Below are 19,642 nucleotides of genomic sequence, written 5' to 3' on the forward strand. Positions count from 1 at the left end.
GTGTAATAGCTTATACTGAGGACGAGACCCCTGTTACTGCTCACACATAGTGCTCTGCCTGTCTTCTGCTTTCTCCCTCCTGTCCTGCATTAGATCTCCCATTTCTTTCCAACTGGACCTGTCACCCAGCTTCCTTTCTGCCTTAATCCAACTTTGTTTTTTAGGACTCTCCTTTTTTCCTTTTTCGTTATCTGCTGTTCCAACCCAGTCTCACAGTGAAATGTTTAATAGTGTTGGTCCACTGCGCAAACTGTAGTAGTTTCACAAACACCACGACCGAGAAAGGACAACAGAAGCGATCCACTGTGGAGATAAAGAGGACTGAAACCACAAAATGTTTTAGCTCTTGATTTTATAATAAAGAAAAAAACATGGACGTTGGAAGTTACACACTGTAGCTTTAAAAAACATATATTTTAGAGCAGGGATAAATGAATGGAGGCTGAATCTGTTCTATCTGTAGTTGTCCCTTCGTCTAATCATGTAACATTTTCAAGGACTACTTCCATCTTGCGTCTCCTACTCTCATCTCAGATTTCCTTCTCCACGTCTCCATTTTCTCACTCCTTCCTTCTCTCCATCACCGTCCTGCTTCCCTTCTTTCACACAGGTCTTCCCTTCCCTCCTTCCTCCCTCCCCTGGCACACTGGCATCACCCCGAGGGTCTGCACAGGATATGGTGCATCAATCTTTAGCCTGCCACTGAGGACCAACACTGCAGCAACAACAACAGCAGCAGCAGCAGCGGCAACCAGTAGTGTTCCATGTACTGTAGCGGTAGTAACTCTACATTCTCCTGTCTTACATCTCTCATGTACAGCCTTCTCCCAGGGGGGTCGTTCCCACTGACTTATTGTGGCAGCTCAAACGCTCCACATAACAGAATGGGGAATCCAAACCTTTATCTTCGTGAAATTCCAAGGGATCTGTTTTCCAAGGCACACTATAAGGAGCGGGAGTGGAGTGGAGAGGAGAGGCCGGACCACTGAGTGATGGAGCCAGTGCAGCTAAGGCTAAGAGTCAGCAGATACATCTATTGTCACCGACGATCGCTCAGCGTAATTGGAGACAGTTTGTCTCCTTTCGATGGCAGCCAAATCTGGAAACACTATGTGAAGAAGCCCTCCGGGGAAATAGCTGTGTGTGTGTGTGTGTGTGTGTGTGTGTGTGTGTGTGTGTGTGTGTGTGTGTGTGTGTGTTGTGACAGAGTGCTAAAGTCTACAAGAAAAAAAGAAAAATTTAAATAGAAATACCTGGACATGGCAAGTAACATGTTTTTCAACATGTTACTTTTTCCAAAACCTAAAACAATCCTCTTTGTGGGCATATGGTTCCATGTTAACGTTCTAATACTCCACTAGCGATGTTTACAGGTGTTACTCAACATGAGGTTCAAGTTCAAGATCCAGGATATGAACTATTAGGGCCTATAATAAAAGGCCTATAACCAGATCTACATAGAGGACCTGGAGCCTCTCAGGTATTCCAGAGAACACTCAAATATGATCTACGAGGAGCTGAACATAACTTTCGCTGCACATGGTGACAGCATCACTTTTATGGCAGTCATTTTAATGTCTTGTTCAGAGCAGACATACATGATGTTGTGTTTTTTTTGGGCCATAAGAACAAACCGTATTTCAAAGAGTTTGGAGCCAAACTGTGCATGATTGATCCAATGGATGTCAATAAACACCAGTGTTCCCTGATCCCAACAGTCAAGCTGTAATGTCTTGAGAGCAGCGGTGGCTCTGTTTCAAGGTGCTGGTAATTGTCGGGAAAACACTTTCCATTAAAAAAGACAGATCACTGCAACACTAATCTCCATTCCCTGTGTTTGCTGTAAACAAGTCAAAGAACTGTTGTTAACAAATCCCTTTTGAAAAAGTATTACAACGTATAAAAAGGAGGAGGAATCACAATAAATAGAAGAGTCATTTTGAAAGCGAAGGGGGATTAGCTTGAATATTAGCACAACCGTCTCTAAACCTCTAAACTATTTCTTTTTTTTTTCCCATCGCACTGCACTCGCTGGTTTTCAACTGTGTTTACCGAAGTGGACACATCAAAGCCGAAAAAAGCTGGTGAAAATCAGCGCAGGGCAGCGGCGCTGGGTATTGTGTCACTGTGCAGTTATGCAGATTTGAGTAAACAAAGTGCAAATTGTTTGAGGTTTTAATTAACATTTTCGACAATCATTTTATCTGAAGTAACCCTATATAACAACATCTGTCAAACAGATGCGGGCAGTTAAGGAGCCCCCAGTTCCAGCTCTTGTCTTCATCCCTCTGCGGCTCCAGTCAACAGGGGATGTGTTGCTCATTGGTACACTGAGGTAAAAACTATCTACTTGCATCATTATGAGTCAAACTTTTCCTTGTTATGTACTGCTTGTGGCATGTCGGCCCCTCACTCTCTTTTATCTTTCATCTGCTCTCCCAATTTGGGAGACATGGTGCCAAAAAAAAAATTGCGAGGACTGAAAAACAAACCAAAAAAAAATCTCTGATCATCTGTTAAAGCGCGTCAGGCTCACACCCAACAGCAGAGAGAATTTGGAAGCTTTTTAATTTACATTAGCATTAGCAGTTGGGATTGTCATAATGGAAACACTGTGACGCCTCCTGGATAATAGTGTTGATGAAGGCAGGGTTTGGTCAAACTCTCTCCCAGGCCCTAATTCACACACATACGCATGGAATCACACACAGTCTCACAACAACTTAAGACCCAAGACTAACACAAACATCTCTCTTTACAGTTTACTGACAAACCTTGTTTTTGGCAGATGAGGACTTTGCTAGCATGTGTAAAATGCGGCAATACTCCAGATAATACTGAAAGCAGTAAGCTGTTTGGATCCCAACCCTTTAGTGAGTGAATGAGAGTGACAGAGAGTCATACTGTATCTTCTAAAAAGGCAGCAACACCACATAACAGACAAAGGGTGAGAAGTGGAAACTTTGACTAAATGCGATACTGATCAACAAATATTTATAAAGTACACCGTTATATCCAACACTCACTGACTTAATATGCATCTCTTCTTATTTTTCTTGATACAACCTGCTGTCTAAATGAACTCAGTCCTGAGGGAACATGTTGCAGCACTTCGGCCAATTTTTAATCTGAATGCATAACAAATGAAAGTGTGCCGTGCCCTGGGTATAGTTCTTTGGAAGTTGTCCACATCAATATTTGTTTGGTAACATAACGACGCGAAACGGAACAATTTGTTCTCCTCACAACATTTTCGTATTGGATACTTGGGGCTCTGTGTAACTGTACTTTATTTTGGGCCTGGATTGGTTCCTGTTGGCTCCCATGGTGAGCTTGGATACGAAACAAATGACACACCACAAAAAAAAAAAACATGTACATTTAGTGTAGTGTGTCACTTAGTCTTAAAATTGTGGTTTCTTCAAAAGATGATAAAATCTGCCAAATGGGGGTGAAATCATGACAGTTGTTTCCAATGCAGCTCCACCTGTTTTAGGAATGTCCTTTAAATAAGTGGCATTATCTTGAAACGCGTCAGGAGGAGATGGATCACGTCACTGGTTTGATGTTTTTTTGAGTAACAATGACTCATTTAAGGGTAAAGGCGCTTGTTACTTTGGAGTGATACAACATGGGTCATTTACAGGGTTTAGAGAAGTCTTAGTAGGGGGGCGGAGAGAATAGAAAAGATAAATTGTTTTGACAGTCTGAAGCATTAGAGACCATACAACCAAGAGTTGACAATGTATTCCAATTGAACTTTCCCATCAAACTTTCCCCGGTCACAAGGTAAACTGAGGAGACAGCTCATTTTAAACAACAAACTCTTCTTGTTAGCTGGTGTACTTTAAAAAGTAAAGTTGTCATTCATAGTTTGGATGTGTTTTCTGGTGTAAACATGACATATGGTCTCGGAGGAGCTTCAAGGAACTATGACAATTATTACTGGCTGGCCCATCGGGGTAGCAGCCCGCAAAGTATGTTTTCCATTGTGTCACTTCCTTTGGTGTTCAGTCAATTACAAATGAATTCTGCAAATTACAGAGCGTGGTTTTATGTTTCTGCACCTGCGATGTGTTCATTGAACTTGTGTGTGTGTTTCCGCCCACATACGGCTTAATGTATTTGAGAAAAGATGTTTGTCTTTTTACTCACCTTCTATCCTGGGCCCTGACTTCATGTTGAGACTTCCCGTCATGGCCGACACTGTTGCCGTGACACTGGGCCTCATGGGATGGGCCTCTGTTTCCATGACGACCACGATCTGGGCGGTGTGCAGTGAGACCTTGTGGAAGGACAGAGCCAGGGTGCCAATGCTGCCTTCTTTAGCCAGGGCAGAGGCCTGGTGGTGGGGGTCTGAACGGGAAGCAGAGTGCCTGGGCTGTGTCTTGGCAGGGGAGGCATGAGGGCTGGTGGCAGCAGACGGTGGTTTACTGGAGGTGCTTTCCCATGAGTGGTTGGGTAGGACCTTCATCAGGTAGGCTTTGGCCTGCTCCAGCTTGGCCACTGTCAGGTTGATTTTTAGAGGGCGGGACAGCTCCACATTCAGTTCAGCTGTGGAAAGAGATATATGAGGGACAATTAAATAAAATGATGTAAAAAATGTATTATATATAGTAAAAGAAAATGTTGTAGTGTCCGCTAAACTTTACAAACAACTAGGGAAGAGTATTGGGGCAACAGGAGAGAAAAATAAATGAGAGGAGGAGTTATTTTCATGATGTCATTCAAAAATAAAGAGGACATTTTGAGAACAAAGACAAAATACAATGTGGAGAATAAACTGGATACGTAAAGAGTGCTCTAAGCTGTAAAGATGTTGACATAAGAAACTTCCAGTATCAATAACTAAAAAAGCAAAATGCTATTAAAACACAAACGATGAATCTTTGCTACAACCTCATTTTCTACCCAAAATATAAGTCTTCTAAGCTGGTCTTATAACTGCACTGTATAAGAGTGAAGCAATATTTTGATAATGTTTTTCCTATAAGTTATCAATCATCTTTCCAGTCTTTACCTGCCGAGTTTATTCTGGACATTAGATTAGATTTCTTCCTATTTTCGACATTTCATCTTTTTTTCTGGAAGTGCATAGCGAAAAAAAAATACATCCTCCTCTACATTTTTTCCCCTCCCGTGGCCCTAATACTCTTCTGTAAACAACAGCTCCCTGCATGGACAGTTTCTAAGCAGCCTATTAACATAGGGGAGTATCTCTCGCGCTCATCCTCACTTATATTTATGAAGTGTTGAGTGAAAAGGAAAACAGTGCAGGAAGTAGAGTGCAATGCTTTTGAGCGGGTGATAAAAACAGGACTTTACTGTTGGAAATAACGTTTGGCAGGAATACATCGAGTAGAACACACACTCTTCCAAAAGCTCTCTGCAGTGCGTGTTCTGCTTGCATTTGTGAATGGGGAATTCATACCGTATATCTACATATTTTATGATAAGCAATCTAGTGACAGACTGTTTAGTCTTCCTCTGTGCTAAAGCAGGCCCTCTTAAACTATGTTAAATCCAGGATGAAAAATTCACTGCTGTCTGGGGCCTTTGCTCTTTTGAAACCTACTTTTGTCATTTGGAAACCCGCCATGAACTGGACACAATTCATTTGGGGGGGCGGGGGGTTTAAGAAAAGGCAGCCTTCACAAGTGTCCCACTGAGCGAGAATACTGCATGGCACCATGTCTTGTAAATCAAACTTTGAACTCTTTCCTCGTCTTCTAAATCACTCCGCTTTGCATGCAAGGACCTGTTAAAGCACAGCTGGGTCCGGTCACACTCTCTCTCTTTCTCCTCGTCGTATAGGCGCATAAATGCACACACACGCAATTACTGACTACCTCGCATGTTACATCCTGACGTGACACTGCGGAATAGCAGAAGAGAATCTTCCCTTCATGCCAGCCACATAAATCCAAGACTCCTCGTCTCTCTCTCTCTCTCTCTCTCTGGTGCACTGCAGCCTTCAAACACTTGACTGGAATTTACAGAGACACATGAATTAACTCAATGCCGTTTTACACCACTTCCATTATCCCATTTTTCCACTTGGTCATGATGATGGGAGAGAGGGAAGCGGGCCGAAAACAAGGCCAGCTGCTTTTCATGGTCTCATCAAGGCACCAGTGTTTAGAGGATATTTAAGGGTTTTAGGCCTCCCGTCTGTCTCCTTCTCCAGGTAGGAGTGCTGGATGAAATGAGCGGGAGTGCTGCCAAGAGGGGCAGCGAGGTGAGCACATACACACACACACACACACACACACACACACACACACACACACACACACACACACACACACACACACACACACACACACACACACACACACACACACACACACACACACACACACACACACACACACACACACACACACACACACACACACACACACACACACGCTGCCCTCAGGATTCCTTCTCATTTAATCCAGTGGAAGTAAGGCACATGGTCGAATGGAAGGGTGGCTGGAGAGAGAGGAACTGGAGGAAAGATAGGTGGAATTTGCTTTGCAATGTAGCTTATCATTTCCACTTGACTTATCACCAGGAAACTTTCCAGTGGTGGAATAAAAAGCCCTTATGCAGCTGTTCAATCCAGGCTCCTCTCTACTCCCCCCTCTGCCTGTTCATTCCTCCCATCCTTCTGCTTCTTTCTCAATCCTTTTCTATCTTTTTACTCTTCCTCCACCCTTCATTCGATCTAATCAACCCCTCCCCCCTCCCTCTTTAATCACATAAAGCTGTCTCAGGGCCAGTGCCTGGGCCTTTGTGTGGCTACTCGGCACAGGGAGAGCTGCTGGTCCTCATTATCGATTGTCCTCCCTCTCAAAGTCCCTCTTTCCCCACTCATCCTACTGCTGACCCTCAGCCAGATCTGGTGTGATGGCAAGGGATGTATTACCTGTTTTAATCAGACACTCACCTGCCTGGCCTGAGTGAACAGTGCCTACGGTTGCAGCTTTTCCTCAACCCACAAAAGTTGGAGTATTTAAAGGCGGAGTCAGCAATTTTGGAAGACGCTTGCTGTCAAAATCACTTTTTTGTCAAAATAAGGGGAATATCTGCTCAGGATCTGCTACCTGTCTATACCATGTGTGTAGTGAAAACAAATCCAGTGTTAATACACAGCATAGGCTCCGTAAACTGGTTTGAAAACAAAGTGTTTTCACAGATTTTGACAAGCATTCTCTAGAACCGCTGACTCCACCTCTCACTTAAATGTAGCTTTAACTTGATCCGGTCCATTAATCATAGGTATAAAGTGTAATGTACTGTATGTCTTTGGGGGAAGCATCCTCCCCACATCTTTCCCACTGTCTTAAAAAACATGTACTGTATCTGAATTGGTGCAGATTCACATGAATATAAACATGTAGCTAGCATGTATAGTAGTTGTGTCACTTTTTCGAGGAACGGAGAAACACTAAGTCAGGAGTTTATCTAAATGGAGCTACCATATACAGCTGTAAGCATCCATGCAACCACTGCTTTTTATAACTCAAGTAGCAGAGTAGACAAAACTGTCATTATGGTATTCCCTGTTCCTTGTTGTTAACTGCACATGATGCAAGTAAGAGTACTTGAATTTCAACAAGATTTATGTTTGATGGCAAAAAACTATTTTAAAATAAACTGCTGTAAAATGACAGCAGGATATAGTGTGGATCTGGATTTTAAATTGTGGGAAGTTGAAAGGCCCATGGAGAACCCTGGAAAAAAAAGGGGGACACAGCATCTGTACAGCCGCCCTCCCCCCCCCCCCCCCCCGGCTTTATCCAGCAACTGATGGGAGGACATTTGCACTGCAGTGGAGCAATGTCAAAATAATCATCTTTTGAAGAACTTAATAAAATCACTCCACAGGCTTCAAGTGTACAAGTTCCATGTCATTTCCGTACGTTTGATTATTTCTCTGGAGCTGTGTGTGTGTGTGTGTGTGTGTGTGTGTGTGTGTGTGTGTGTGTGTGTGTGTGTGTGTGTGCATGCGCGAGGCAGCCTTTAACAGTGATGTACCATGTGTTTTCACTATCCAGGCAAAGATGGCATGAAACGAGGAAACTGAAACCTCACAACAGGAAAAGTAAAGAAAAAAAAAAAGTATTTACAAGCCATGACAGACTTATAAGTTTTGCAGAATAAACTGCAGAATCCTATATTTATGGATAAAGATGTAATTTCTCTCCGCTGTGCAGCACTGCTCTAACACAGCAAAGTCAGAGAATACTGAGAAAACCTGGAAATACAAATGGGAATCTTTTTTTTCAAACGCTGCTTTGAAATGTGTCTGCTATGCAGGAGGACGGGATGAAAGACAGCAGATATATTTTCTCTAAAAAGGGAGGAAATATCAACTATTGAAAGAAATGTGTTGGGAGCTTTCATCGCCAAGAAGTGGGAGTCAAAAGAGGTCTATTCCAGCAGTGGCATTCTCACACACATATGAGCGTTTTTATTGCAAACACCTTGGCTTCTGCTGTGAGACCAACAGCTATTTTAAGCAGGAGACTGTCAGTGGACGGCCTGTGCTAGGGAGCGAGCATGGAGCCTAGAGGTTGAGAGGTGCTGTTGGCATTCGCATACTTTTAAAGAACAGCACTTAATGTGAACAGGCTGGGGGAATCATAAGACTGGCCCTTCTCAGGTGTCAGCCTCTATTAGCACTGGAGAAAGTGGGAGGTCAAGGTCTGACAGAGGCACACACACACACACAACTATATACTGAAAAGTGGTGGGGGGAGATCAAATGTGCTTATTACCCAGGTTACAGTGCCTTTTTGGCGAGGTCATGCATGACGCCGTCCCCACTTTGAACCTGGTGTTGGGTGTATGCGTGTGTGCAACCGCCGCAAAACATTGTTTTCATTCCGACCCCACCTTTGATTTCTGTAGCTGACTTTTACGCTTGACTCCTGACAGTGTCAGATGCAGGTGGCAATGTGTCCAATTACACAGGGTTCCCTATGCGGGGATGTGTGTGTGTGTGCTTGTGTCTGCGTTTGTAAGAGCCAATCATTTTTGTCTGTTGCCTCATGCCAAGTAAGGCCAGTGACACACGCCTCAGATGCCATCTGACTCGAATTAAAGTGGTTCTGGACGGTTCGGCGGGGGCACAGGCTTGTATACAGTAACTGACAACATTTTTTCGGGCCCATAGTTTGACGGAACCCAGGGACGCGGCAGAGTAATGGTTCCAATTTGTTCTAGCTAATCTATCACCTGTTGCTTCTCTTGTCTCCAAGTGGTAGCAGTTACATCTCTGGACTCACTCACTGACCCTCTCAAAGACGAGGGCTGAGAGGGAAAGAGGAGCGGGAGAGCCAAAGGAAAGTGTGTGTGTGTATGTGTGTGTGTGTATGTGTGCGCGCGTGTGTGTGTGTGTTTGTTGGTCAATCATCATACCCTGCTCATGTTGATATAACCAAACCTACTCTGGCCTTTTTTATACATATGTGTTTGTTGGTCAAGCCTTGAACCCCCCTGGTTCTGACACAATCTGGCTTCCTGTGCGCATCTGCATTAGCAGTGTTGATGTGTGTGTGCGTGTGTGTGTGCGTGTGTGTGTGTGTGTGTACGCATGTGATGAGCGAGTGAGGGTCATCGCTGAAACACCATCCAGTTTACAGTACACATGTTGCAAGTGTTTCCCACTCTGCATCCTTGGGAGGGGGAGCTTTGATTGGTCTTGCAGAATAAATGCTGCTGAAATTGCGAGCATATTGCTGTAAACACACAGCGAGACGTGGCCTCGCGGCGGTCTGCTCTCCGTTTGCGCCTCGTTGAAATAAATCAAATGTGAAACACTGTCGAATCAAAGTAGAGCCGCCAGACATGATACATACACATTGAAACAACACACACACACACACACACAGCGCCAGACAGTTATAAAGACTTGCACATGCAAATAAAGCATCTGTGTAAACACTCAGGGATGGATAAATAAAAAGCTGGATGCACTTTTTCTAACTAATCAGGCCTTCATCGATCCTTCCTGTATTCTTCCTTGCACTCCTGATTATGCCTCGGTGCCGGTGATAGCCGAAGGCCGGAAGCAGTGTGTTTTTCAGCTTGTGTGTTTGTCTGGAACGTTTTGAGGGATTTTCCTCAAACAGTGCACAAAAGGTCGACTCTGACTAAAGGAAGAACTGATTAGATGTTGGAGGTCAAAGGTCAAGGTCACAGTGACGTCATGCCTCATGAACACAACATCTCAAGGACACTTTGAGTACATGTCCTTCAAACTTTGCACACAATGTCCACTCTAACTCAAGGGTGAACTGTTGTGAATTTGGAGGTCAAAGGTCACTGCAACCTTGTACCTTATGTACTTACCACTGTACTTTCACCGTTATGCAATTGTATGCTTCGGGTAGGCATGTAACTGCCAGGCAGTAGATGTAGTTTATATTTAAATTAGGTGGATGCAAACACTTAAAACTCAAGGCAGATCACCAGTATCACCAGGTCAAGACATGTACGGAACCCTCTTACTGATGCCTCGGTTTAGACTGACCGAAAACAGTTCCTTTCTCTATATACTGTCTAAACAACAGGAATTGATGCCAGAAAAGTCAGCATCCGTGCACTGATTCTCCTCTTTGTAACTCCTTCCTCTGCTCCCCCATCCCTGGAGAGGATAATTATCTCCACCAGAGAGTCATCTAACCAAACAGCACTGTGTTGGAAATGTGTGTGTGTGTGTGTGCTTGCCTGTGTGTTTAACTGTGTGGGTGAAGGGGGTGAAGGGAAACCAGTAGCATGTGTGGTCAATTCCAGATATTTCCAGCAGAGCCTGAACCCGGGGCAAGCTCACACTGAGCCTGGATCCTGTCTGAGTCACTTGGGGCGGGTGTTGTTTGTATGTGTTTGTCCGTGCGCAGAATGAATGTGAGTGATTATGACTGAAGTTATCCTAGCGAGACAAGGATAGCTCTGCTCTTTACTAGTTCAAGGGGAAACACCTGAGTGTAATTGCCGTGTCGACATCTGCGCTTCAACTAAACACTGGAATCAGATGTGACCGCGGTGTAATGTAATTATCTGGCGAGATATGACAGGCAACAGTGACACATCCGGTTCATAAATTACACAAAAGTTGTAAAATCGCCGCTGAACATACATGTATTTCGAATAGATAAATAAACCAAGGGGGACCTAGATCTATTTATTGAATTTTTGAAAACGATACTGCGTCTACCGCTGGGAGATCAGAGGTCACTTCATGATCTACTCTGTATGTTGAAGGACTCTCTTGTCTCTCTCTACCTCACCCCACCAACCTGCTTCTCCTGTATACAGTACAGTGAGGTCCCATCAGAAATCAATTATATTCGCCATAAAAACCTGACTGAAATTCTGATTTAATTCAAGCCTCATGGTAAGGTCATATTTCCTGTAATTTGACTGCTGACGTCATCTGGATTGCATAGGGGATGGGTAGATGGACATGGTGTTGTGCGGGCTGTATTGTGTGACTGCTGCTAGTTTACAGAGAGCTGCATTGTGTCGTGGTGTGTGATTCCAGGTGGACAGTGAAGCTGAGGGCTTTCCGCTGACAGCAGGAAGGGATGCGTGTGGGCGAGGGGGGCCGTACGCTTCTACTGAAACATCATCAATAACACATACAGTTCAGCCGGGAGCTCCTTGTTTCGCATACATGCACAGTATGAGTTCATGATGGTATGCAATATGAAAGAGACAGCCAATATGTCATATGGTCTGTAGTTGGGTGTGTGTGTGTGTGTGTGTGTGTGTGTGTGTGTGTGTGTGTGTGTGTGTGTGTGTGTGTGTAGCAGATCAGCATCAGCATCTGGCCTGCTGGGTTTAGGGGAGCTGAACTCTGAAGGATGTCCAGCGCCTACACACACTCTCCGTGAAACCCTCAAAGGGATCAAAAGGTTGCACACACACTCATACGCTAAAAAGCCCACTCACACTTTTATTCATTGCCGTTCTATTCGGGAAGGACGTCAGCCGCACCCTTAGGTCAACAACCTTAGCTTAAAGCTGCTCATATGGATATCATATCAGTCTAAAAATAGACAACCAAACCCTGTGAAAAGGCAAAAACTACATGAGCCTGGCGTTACAAACAGACTGAAATCCACAGGAGCATGTAGTCTGTTCAAAGTGAGTAATACTAGTGACATCAGTGGCCAACTGAATACAACATCTGAAATGTTATTTAGATTTCTCAGTATCTGTGAACAATGAAAGTGTGTGAGTGTGCGCGTGTGTGTGTGTGTGTGTGTGTGTGTGTGTGCCTGTGTGTGTGCCTGTGTGTGTGCTCTCCTCACCGCTTCAAAGCAGTGGACATGAAACAGGATATAATGTAAAATGGATGAATTCGAAGAGTAAACGAAAATGTCAGCTTGAGTGTTCAGAAGTTGCATGTTTTGAATTGTTAGTTTGTGTGTGTGTGTGTGTGTGTGTGTGTGTGTGTGTGTGTGTGTGCATGATCCAAACCTGGTCCATTGAGGAAGTCTTTGATCTGGAGGCATAGCAGTGGTGGAGGGATGCCCGTTTTATTGTCCGACTCTCCTGCTACTGTCTGCAGCCAAAACACGTTGTAGTCCAGAGACTCTGGCAGAGTCTTTCCTTGGTCTGGACAAAAGATGTAGAGCGTTAGAAAGAGAAAAAGAGAAAGAGAATATTGGCAGACAAAGACAAAGTGTCAACACGTTTAACTTGGAAAGATTCTACATTTATTAATCTGTTCGGGCAAATCACACTAGGCAAACTGTAGTGTGCCCAAGTTTGACCAGTGGCAGTGTACGAGCATGAGCATACAAGTTTTATTAGTAACTGTTCCAGTGTTTGGTGGATGGATTAGAGGAAGAGGGCCCGACCAGTAACCATGACTTCTCTGGTTTGATCCCCGGCACCGGACAGGATGGTGTTATTTGTAAAATCAGTGGTGGCTGGAATTACATGTACAGTGCCCACCTTCTTTACCATTGTGTCGTTGAGCAAGGCACTTAACCCCAAACTGCTCCAGGGGTGCTGTACTAAAGCTGACACTGTGCTCTGACCCCCTCCGAAGTGTGGTTACTTGAGAGGGGATACGCGAAGAATGAATGTTTCAATGTGCCTTGTGTAAACTGACCTGGAGCAGTGTGATTTCAGGACGGCAGGGGATTGTGGAGGGCGGACAATCGTGCAATTCCTGTACTTAAAAGTGTCTATATCTCTTTACAAAACACAAACCTTGTCGTCTTGTCTCTTACCTAGACACTTGTAGTCAGAAGCCACTCCTCTTAAGGCCACGTCAAACACAGACAGCTCCATCCTCTGCTTGCGGTGGTGGCAGCTGAGCAGAGCTGAGGGCTGCTTCACCGTGAGGTAGAGGAGGGGCTCCAACACCTGGTCCCCGGCCCCTCTCCTGCCCGGCTGCCTCACTATGGTCACACCCAGGGCCTGGCGCGCTGAGGAGCGGCTGGGAGTGGGCAGGCCCTCCAGAGAGAGCAGGCTGCTGAGCATGAGGGGGGAGGCTGGCTGGGAGGCAGTGCTGTTGAGGATGTCCTCAGCAGTGAGGGCAGCTAATGAATCCTGTGCAGCTGGAGCAGGGTCTGGGCTCGGGGAGGCACAGGCTGGAGGAGACTCAGACAGGACCTCAGGCTGGTTCAGGGCACTCTTTCCCACCTGAAGCAAGATGCAGACACATGTTGGTACCATTAGTATCATTAAGGTAAATCCCTGTGTTAAACAAGATTCACAAAAAATATTTCAGGCATTGTTTTGATAAGATAAGCGAAGACATTTCTAAGGACTATTGGTTCATGATGATTGAACTCGCAACCTATACAGGTCCGTCCCTTAATGTATATTGTATTTCAGCCACAGTTTGGAGGAGCTGGCTGCTCACAATAACAAATCATTCCAAATAAATTGGACATTGGACATATCTACACAGTGCAGACATGAGGAAATACACATTCTTATTACCAGCAATGAAAATTTCACGGTTCTAAATGCCTGCGACAACTTTGTGTTTGTTTTTCTACGCTGTGTGGGACAGTGTTGAACTGGTGCCCAGAAGTCTTTTCAGTTTCCTATCTGCCTAGATAACAAGAATGGCACTGACAGATTGAGTGGAGTAGCGCAGTATATAGCAGCCCTGTCTAAATCCATGTTACAGTATACAATCATCATTACGCTGGAAATTCCTAAAGCAATTCCAACTAATAAAGTTGATTTGGAAACTGTAATATTAATCCTTTTTACTTATACACCACTTCAATCCTCACATAAATGACACTTCTTGCTATTGTGTATGGTATGAATAATTATACACACATGGTCAACTGTGAGTTGACCCATGAGAGAGCTTCCATGTCGCAGGCTCTGTGTTTACCTTATCCCCCGGCTCCCTCTTCTCTGGCGTGCTGGGGGTGTCCGCCGATGAGGGAAGGGCCTTGGGGGGACTGGAGCAGGCGTAGGTCATGACAGACAGCTTGCTGGCGGTGAGAAAGATGTCGAAGGGGATGAAGCTGAGGTTCTTGGTGATGGTGGACTTGTGTGAGGGCCTGGCTATGCAGTGGTGGCTGGCCCCACACTGCTGCTCTATCTGGACAATGCGGATGCGAGCGCTGTCACTGCCGAAGCCGCTGTCCCTCCCCGTCCCGCTGTGACGTGACGAGGAGTCCACACCGGCCACGGGGTCTCGACTGCCACGCTTCTGCTCACACCGACGCACCTGGACACGGAAAAGAGTGAAAAGTTAAGGCTGTGCTCACATTGATGCTGTTTCTTTGAGTCTTGAGGTATAGTTAAGATGGCTAAAAGGGAGATAGAAGGTGGCCACATTTGAGCCTACTTTGAAGGTGGAGTCATCAATTCTGGAGAAGGTTTGTTGTAAAAATCACATTTTGGCAAAATCAGTGAATATCTCCTCACGATCCTGTCCATACTGAGTGTGAACTGAAAATAAATCCAGTGTTATTACACAGCCAAGTCTCTGTAAACAGGTGTGTGGCTACGGTGGGCATCCTTTGTTTACATACTAGCTTCAGAGCCTATGCTGTGTATTAACACCAGACTTTTTTTTTCAGTGTGCACACTACGTACGGGTAGTGGATCATGAGGAGATAGTCACTGATTCAGCGATTCTGGAGTACGCTTGTTGTCAAAAATTATTTTGTCAACAATCGTACTCCAAAATCTCTGACTCCTCCTTTAATTGGCAAACATTTGTTATCGTTCGATGACCATTTTTAATTCAATATAAAAATGAAAGTGAAAAAGTGACAAAAACAGCTAGTAGCAGTAGATAGTTTTTGATCTGATAAAAATGTGTAACTTGTACCTATTGTTTGTACTGAACAGTATTCTAAGTGGTGGTGAGTAATGCAGTTTGAACACATCTGTTTTGATTTTTTTTTTCATTCACAACTTAGAACTTCAAGTAAGGAACACCCTTTAACAGTACAGAAAACAAAAACATTTTCCAAGGCAGAAACAGAAAACCAAGATCAAAACCAAACCACAAACTTCAAGTCACTTTACGAATACAGTACAGTAATCAGTGGCTAACTATACAAACTATCAATCTCATCCCTAAATACAAGATGATATCAAATCACAACCCTACACACACACCCACACACAATCAAGGGACCCTGCTACCTGTGTGCATACACAAACACCTAGGAACATAATGCAACAGTTTAATAAATGTGAAGAACATGAGAAGTCAATTTGTATTAAGACAAAGTGCTTTATCTCAAATCAAACCAAGATGCTGCATTACAATTGCAAAAAAAAACGGATCATAAAGTGAATGGGAAAATGTCTTTTTTGCAAGGTTTGTTTCCTGTTTGGATGGGGGACTTTACGAGAGGACACAAACCAAATAACTCGCTTGATTGAAACCATGGACAAATTGACCAAAGGAGAAGAGTATCGTACGGCCACAAAGACATTAAAGGCATGCTCTGGGACTTTTTCTGCGGTCTTAAAATCATTTTGCACTTCTAGCAATATTGGAAATGTCTTTAAAAAAAGAAGAAGAGGGGCCTCACCCTGGTAAATCGAATTGTTTCGTGCAGTGACTGTGGCATTGTGTGTAAAAAAGCAGCCGAAGATTTTATGCATGGCTCCGACTAACGGATGTCGGGAGAGTTCCAGCCGTTGTGGCAATAAAAAGCTTTCAGTGACATATGATATAAATCACTGTGAGGAGGTTGCTGGGTTTTTGGAGCGACAGTGAAAACAGGCATCTTTACTCTGCTACCAAAGCATGCCATCTTCAAGACTATCAAGAAGCCACCGCTGGCTCCCATGGGACGGGAACCAGACAAACAAATACAAAAATAAATGCTACCTACCAAATAATGAATTACTGGCCACGTTTTTATAGAACTGACACGTTTTCCCAAACGCGAGGAAAATATTCAATGGATGCTGAGAAAAAAACCACATTAAATCATCCTCACAAAAGTCTCTTTTCGCTCATACACCGGAGCTGAGGTAGAAAAATGGAAGGCGAAGAGGGCACATGTAAACATTTAAGGCCTGTTCAGTTTATTCAACCCAATGAGTCACATCAATTTAGCACTCCCCCTCATTCATCGCTGCAGGCTTGTCAGGTGCATCATGACGAGACCTGGGCCGATTACTCATCATAGTTCCAACACTTGTTACCCCATTATTAAGGCCTCTACCCCCTATGTCTCTGATTCTTACAACGTCACTTTCAATTAGCTACTGCGGTCTTTTGAGTCATCATTAAGATACATTTATAAAATCAAGAAGACTCACAAAAAAAAGACCCAAGGTATGTCCCCCATCCTATCCCACCCTAGTCAGCTCCAACCTGCACATGGTTACCATTACAGCATGTACTCTCACAGCTGCCCCCCCACTCTCTCTCTCTCTACACTGCTCCCTCCCTCCCACTCCATGAGAATTTTAAATGTATATTATTGCTGTGGCGGAGATAGTGTTTCAAGACCTCCAGGCAAATACTAAACCCACTGGCAGCACATTAGACAGAATACTTGACTTATTAGATATTTCCTATTCTAAACAGTGTCATCAAAGGCTAAGAACAAGAGCCATATAAAACGCCGCGGCATGCCTGCCCGCCCGCCTGTTCTGTTCTGTTCGTCCAGGGCTCATATGTGGGGCTTCCATAGGATCGGCCCTGCCAGATCCCTCTCTTTTCCCTGGCCTAATGAGGACAGGATGTGTGCACTTCTTTTCGGTAGAAATGTAAGATTTTCCAAGCAACGGGGAGGGGAGAGGAGGCAGAAGAGAGGGCCTGGACCTGTCTCCATGTGTGTTGTGTTAAGGGGTGAAACTTGTATTGAGGTAAGAAGGTATTTGAAGAAGGTATTCCGCAAAAAGCAAAAACGTCCACTCCAAGGGAGCACCCCACGTTGAAAGGGACAAATAAGCTGCACAGCAGCTGGGAAAGAGCAAGAGCCAGGAGAAACTGCCAGATACTCTTTACGCTTCTCTGTCTCTCTTCCCAAGCTTAGGCTGTACACATGCATTTACAATTACAGCAAATACCCTGTCTTCTCTTTAACCACCACTACTAAGAGAGTGCCCCCCTAAGCAAATTCTTGGGTCTAAATTTAGATGTGCTTACAAGTGGAATAAGGGATAATGGGGAACACAATTGGGGGTGTAGAAGAAAAGAGAGAAAATGAGAAAAAAAGAATACCACAGCAGCACACAGTTGTTCATATAGTTTGAACCAACACACGCAATCAGTACATTGGCAAACGTGTACACATAAACACACATGCAGTCAGTTGCTTTCCCAGGGTTTGATCTTAGCTTTAGTGTTTAAGTACATAACTGGATTTCTCCCTGCGTTTCTGGCCTTAGTTATACCCCCCTTTGTGCTTACTCATTGAATAAGAGAACAGGTATACACAGAAAACATGAACCTGTGGCACTGTAGTCTCTATGCCTTAACCTTTTGCCAATTTATTCATTGACAGGGGGCAATAAATTCAGAATACAATCATGCAATGTAGCTATGGGCCCGGTCCCAGCTGAAATCCCCCTTTTCCAACCATTACTTTCTATTATATTATATAATGGCTGCACTGAAGCACGGTTTCCAGATCCCAATGCAATCTTTCTCTGGACATAGTCGATCATGATCACGAACATGCGGCTACACACATACACACACCAACCCCACACCCCCCCTCCAACCCCCATTGGCCAATCATGAGGTCATCCCCTCAGAGTCTCTAGGCAGAACGTACTGGAAAATGGAGGATAATCCCCAAAGTGTGAAACCATGAGTCTCCCAAGTGCCAATCATATCACGAGAGTGCATCTGTACGACTTCTGACCTCCATTTCTGTCAGTGTAACTCAGAACAGCTTTGGCTAGAGGGAGGCTAATACGCGGAAGCAAATGTCACATCATCCAAATGCCACCCGTTTACAGTGTTGGCCGGCTAGTCGAATATGACAACATACACTTTTACATCTGAATACCACATATGCAGCTGATTGTTTCCAGATGAATGAAAAGTAGGTTGCAATTCGGGTTCAGAGATCAGGCAGTATGAAAATCTGGATTTTTCTAAAATGGTAATGAAACCCATGATATGTCGACAGGGAAGAACATAATAAATAAAAGTTATAGTAACAAAGGTGACTATTATTCCTTTTAAAATGCTCCGTTTAAGAGCCACACTTCCCCACTGAAGTCAGAATCCAGTCCCATTGTATAATACAAGCAAGGTTTACCTCAGGGACAGACAAAAGCACCAGAGAGTGAGCAAAAACAAACATCTGCAATATAAAAACAATTTTTGCACTAGCCTTTGTGCAGTAAAATATATGAATGAACTGCAGGAGAAAGTACAGAAACGCCACAAAAACCACATGACAGAGACCCAGAACGATTATGACAGCAGAGCAAACGATGCTACGTAGTTGAATGTCTGTTGGTGACATAATCACAGTACTGGTGAACAGAAAGGTTGGCCGAGTGACATCACTAGGAAGTGACAAGAGCGCTAATTGTGGGAGGAGGTCAAGGCAACGGTATAAAAGAAAAACCTGAACACAAGTGTTGAGTGAAATAGGTCAGCAACTCCACATCATTAGAGAATTACACAGTTGTTCAAAGGAAAACGTTGAAAGTAAGATGGGACAGCGTTTACACAGAGAGCCTGAGACAGACTAAAGGCACATTTTATTTTAACTTTAACATGTTTTCTTTAAAAAAAAAAATAATAATAAGGAGAACTGCATTTTGCTGTGTTTCTATTTCTGGTTGTGACCTCCTCAGGTGTTCCAGACTAGGTCAAATGCATGCTTTGTTTATCAACTTTAACAATTATGAAAGTTACTGAGAAGAAATAACAAGCATCAAAATAGTAGCATTTTTTTTTATGTAAATGAAACCAGTGGCAGGCGTTTGCAGCAGTCAAAGTAGTCAGGTGAGGTCAGCTTATGAACTGAGCTGCTCCCCATGCATTTTATACTGAACAATTCTTTAATGTGTATCACAGTTTTCCCATGTTCTCTTGTAACTCCAGTAGAATTCCCATTAAAAAAACATGGAAGCCATATTCCTAAATCTTTTTTTGACATAACTATTCAGTTGAGCTACTGGCTTGCAGGACGCCTGCATGGAAATTAACTTCTGTATCTTG

The 19,642-nt window shown here is 43.9% G+C and overlaps 1 protein-coding gene across 2 annotated transcripts in view; it reads right to left on the minus strand.

The window, feature by feature from the left end:
* vps13b (vacuolar protein sorting 13 homolog B) overlaps window positions 1–19,642 on the minus strand; it is a 379,499-nt gene that overhangs the window by 84,298 nt on the left and 275,559 nt on the right. For both annotated transcript variants that reach the window (XM_080038971.1, XM_080038972.1), the window contains exons 35-38: window positions 14,366–14,707; window positions 13,239–13,653; window positions 12,478–12,615; window positions 4,156–4,554 (exon numbers count right to left, since the gene is read on the minus strand). In XM_080038971.1, coding sequence (XP_079895097.1) covers window positions 4,156–4,554; window positions 12,478–12,615; window positions 13,239–13,653; window positions 14,366–14,707 — 1,294 coding nt within the window. The remainder of the gene's footprint in view (window positions 1–4,155; window positions 4,555–12,477; window positions 12,616–13,238; window positions 13,654–14,365; window positions 14,708–19,642) is intronic.

The sequence above is a fragment of the Ammodytes marinus genome (assembly GCF_949987685.1).
Source record: "Ammodytes marinus genome assembly, chromosome: 13".
Lineage (NCBI taxonomy): Eukaryota > Metazoa > Chordata > Actinopteri > Uranoscopiformes > Ammodytidae > Ammodytes > Ammodytes marinus.